Here is a 3,729-nt window from a genome sequence, read left to right as displayed (position 1 = left end):
AGGTCAGCCAACAACATAATAAGATCGAGCATTCATAGCCCAAAATCTTGCTCAACCTAAAGTAGCCCATTCAATATCACTCCTAATCGTGGCTTTTGCAATAATTTAGTTTAATCTCCAGGTTGGCCAACATGAAAAATAAAGATATGTATCAAAGAATGGCAGTATCATGCATTGGTGGGTTTTTTTTTCCCCCTTGTGTTTCATCTACTGTTGACAAGAACCATTGAGTTACATATATACATATGTAATATTGTCTTACCAATTACAATTGTGAAGAATAAGGAAACCATCTATATGAGCGAGGATAGAATCGTTGTGAGAAAGAAAAGGCCAGTCATAGGATAAGACATGTATGAGACAGGATAGAATCATTGTGATAAAAGGAAAGTGAGTCATAGGATGAGTCATCATATTCTGTGTCTTCCTGATATGAGATAGATATGATACGATTGATACACCCCCGCAAGGTGATGATTCGATAGTACGAATCTTTTCAGGTATGTGTGTATATATATATATATATATATAATTAGAATATAGGACAAAGCATATCATCAATTAGAATATGCTTAATGCAACCCTAACTCTTTGATCAATTTAAAGATAAAAATAGAAAACTCACAAAAATAGAACTATTTAAAATTAAAAGCGTACCTAGTTCATGCAAAAGCAAACAATTTTTTCCTCATCAACAAGTACATCAAACTTAATTTTGAAGGGAATGTTGGCTTACTGACTTTTATAACCCATATCATGGTTCATCTTTCTTTTGTTGTGGGCCACCTTCAAGATAAATGTCCTTAATTATCTGTAACTCTTTGACCACAACATTCATGGCCATTCGATCCCATGGTGAGCCAGCTGAGCAGGTAACTCCTATTCTAATAACTAAATCAAGGCTTTCTTGCACTCTATCCTTCATGCATCTTTTACTTCTAATGTTGTTGGCTATAGTCGTTGTTTCTTTTTCTTCTTCCATAGCAAGAAGTGAGGGATCAACAACAGCCATCACTCCATCACGCAAAGCCATCTGAACCCAATAGTGAATATTAAAGTTATCCTTGAACATTTCATCAGTAGGTTGCTTCTTTGTAAACGTCTCTAACAAGAGAATACCATAACTATAGACATCACCATATGTTGAAACGCCAGCACCTGTGCCATATTCTGTAATTAATGCTTTTTAGGTTAGTATTTTGTAAATAGAGAATAGGAGCAAATTCTATATTGGTCTCAACTAGGAGAATAATATGACATGGAAAGCTTGCACTTCCTACTTGGTTGAACTAAAATATTAATTTGGGTCTTTGGTTTTGAGTGAGGTACACATCCAATGTCACAATTTGCATCTTAAGAGAGATTAAGGTATCTTCAAATTCATTCTTGTAGTGTGCATACAAAGAACATAGGCTCATCTAGGTCTATATTTGTAGATTTAAATCCAACACTGACCATTTGAGGGCATGATATCCAGTAATTTGATTGCACAAGCCACATTAATCTACGCACAAGGAAAAACTACCAACACCTATACAAACTAAATGCATTGTTCTTCCAAAAACCACATTTTACAAACCTAGGACTTGGGTGTCAACCAGTCGGGCCGGGTCGGTTTCAGTTGGGCCTAACTGGGCTTGATCACTTGGAAGCCTTGCACCGTGAATGGCCGTTTAAGTAAACAGGCCTAGCTTTGGGAGATAGGCTATGGTTTATAATCGGGAAGGTCGATGTCGGGCTTTAATTGGGCTTCCTTAAACGGGCCTTAATCCGGTTTTAACCGGGCTACCGACCTATTTAAGTCTAAATGGGCTCTAAATGAGTTTTAAATGTGCCTACCCTAAAATTCTATTCTTAAGTGGGTTAAAAGCCCATAAATATGTGACGCAAATATTTAATAAAGAAGATAAATGATATGAGATTATGGTTGTCCATTTTAAATAATAATACTAAAAAAAAAAAAAAAGAGATTATGTCCATTACAACTTACAAAATAAATCTTAATTAAATCAAATCCTACAACAAAGCAAAGGGTAAGAAAGCTTAATTAGTTTCTTACTATAGTGGCAAAATAGAAATCTTATGTAGCATTAAAGGGGGTTGGGCTGGGTCGGGCTACAAAGAGTCGGATCAAGTCGCGCATATAAATGTGTCGGTTTGGTCCAGTGCCCGATGAGCTAGCTACATGCACCGTGAACGCCCGTTTAATAAACGTGTTGGGCTTGAGCCTGACAAGCCCAACACGTTTATTAAATGGGCCAGTCCAGGTCAGGCCATAAATGTGTTGGGCTCGATCGGGCCTATCGGTGCAGGCTTATAATTGACATCCCTACCTAGGACATTCAATGTATGACTTTGAAGGAAAGCTGCAATCAAAATTTTAGAATAAAAGTAAAGAAATAAAAATATAGCCTAAGCATACATATCTTCTAATATTTTTATCTCATAACTTTTCAGACATTTTGAGGCAGTAAATTTATATTCCTGGCAAGGGGTCAAAGATACAAAAATTTATGAAAATATAATTATGGCTTACGGTTTGTGGTGGAGTATGGAGATAAATAGTTAGATTAATCATACTAAGATATGCTTAATCACAAATTTCAAAGAGAAAAAGAAACATACTAGAAGAATAAAAGATGTACATTACCTGGCGCAATGTATCCAATTGATCCCTTTATTCCAATTGAGCTTGCTTGCTTTCGAGATCTAACTATGGCTTTAGAAATGATTTTTGAAATCCCAAAGTCACTCAAATGTGCAGTCAAATCATCATCGAGAAGAATATTGCGTGGCTTTAGATCACAGTGAATAATCTGGTTATGACAATGGTGGTGAAAATAATCCAATGTTGTTGCCATATCAATGGCAATATTCATTCTTTGAACTAGTTTTAAATGCCTTTTTCATCTTGTATGCTATTTCCATGAGGATGTAACCAGCTATCCAAATTCCCACCAGGCATGAACTCATATACTAGAGCCTTAAAATCATTTCCTTCAAAATCAACACTTGAGCAACATGTTAAGATTTTGACAAGATTACGATGTCGGATGCTTCTAAGAGCTTCACATTCAGCCACAAAACTCTTGGAAGCACCTGTTTGTTCAATGTTGAGAACCTTTACTGCAACAATTTTTTCCCCATTATTGAGAACACCTTTATATACATAACCAAAACTCCCCACTCCTATCAAACTTACTGAAGAGAATCCATCGGTAGCTTTAAAGAGTTGGGCATAAGAAATCATACAATTATGATCTTCTATCAAAAGTGCCATGGATTCTTTCCTTTCTTTTCTTCTCCGATAGATAATGAAAAAAAAATATCATAAAAATTAAACATAGAGAGACCCCACAACCACATATGGTGACCATCAGCTTCAAAACATGAGTCATGCCATCTTCTTTTGACTGGCATGTTGGCAAATGAAGTTCTGGTACACCTCCACAAAGCTTATTATTTCCAATGATTGAAACTGCACTCAAATTTTTAAAGACTCCTCCTACTGGCACCTCACCCTCCAAATTATCATAAGACAAATTTAAGTTTCGTAAAATCATAAATTTTCCCAAATATCTTGGGATACAACCAGAAAAATTGTTGTGTGAAAGATTTAAATCTTCAAGACCTCTTAGAGAATCCAAAGACACCGGTATAGATCCTTGAAATAAGTTACTCTCTATAAAAAGATGCATTAAGCTTGTACAAGCACCAAGGGAGCTAGGG

At 35.9% G+C, this 3,729-nt stretch overlaps 1 protein-coding gene across 1 annotated transcript; it reads right to left on the bottom strand.

Moving 5' to 3' along the window:
• Positions 1-754: 754 nt before the first annotated feature.
• Positions 755-3,280, bottom strand: LOC122063075 (probable LRR receptor-like serine/threonine-protein kinase At3g47570). Its single transcript, XM_042626731.1, has 2 exons — positions 2,902-3,280; positions 755-1,170 (listed from the first exon to the last, which is right to left on the bottom strand). The coding sequence occupies exons 1-2, from the start codon at positions 3,278-3,280 to the stop codon at positions 755-757; spliced, it is 795 nt and encodes a 264-aa protein (XP_042482665.1).
• Positions 3,281-3,729: the final 449 nt, after the last annotated feature.

This window comes from Macadamia integrifolia, unplaced genomic scaffold (genome assembly GCF_013358625.1).
Source record: "Macadamia integrifolia cultivar HAES 741 unplaced genomic scaffold, SCU_Mint_v3 scaffold1188, whole genome shotgun sequence".
Taxonomy (NCBI): Eukaryota; Viridiplantae; Streptophyta; class Magnoliopsida; order Proteales; family Proteaceae; genus Macadamia; species Macadamia integrifolia.
Note: the sequence above shows the minus strand (reverse complement) of the source record. Positions and strands in the feature narration are given on the sequence as shown.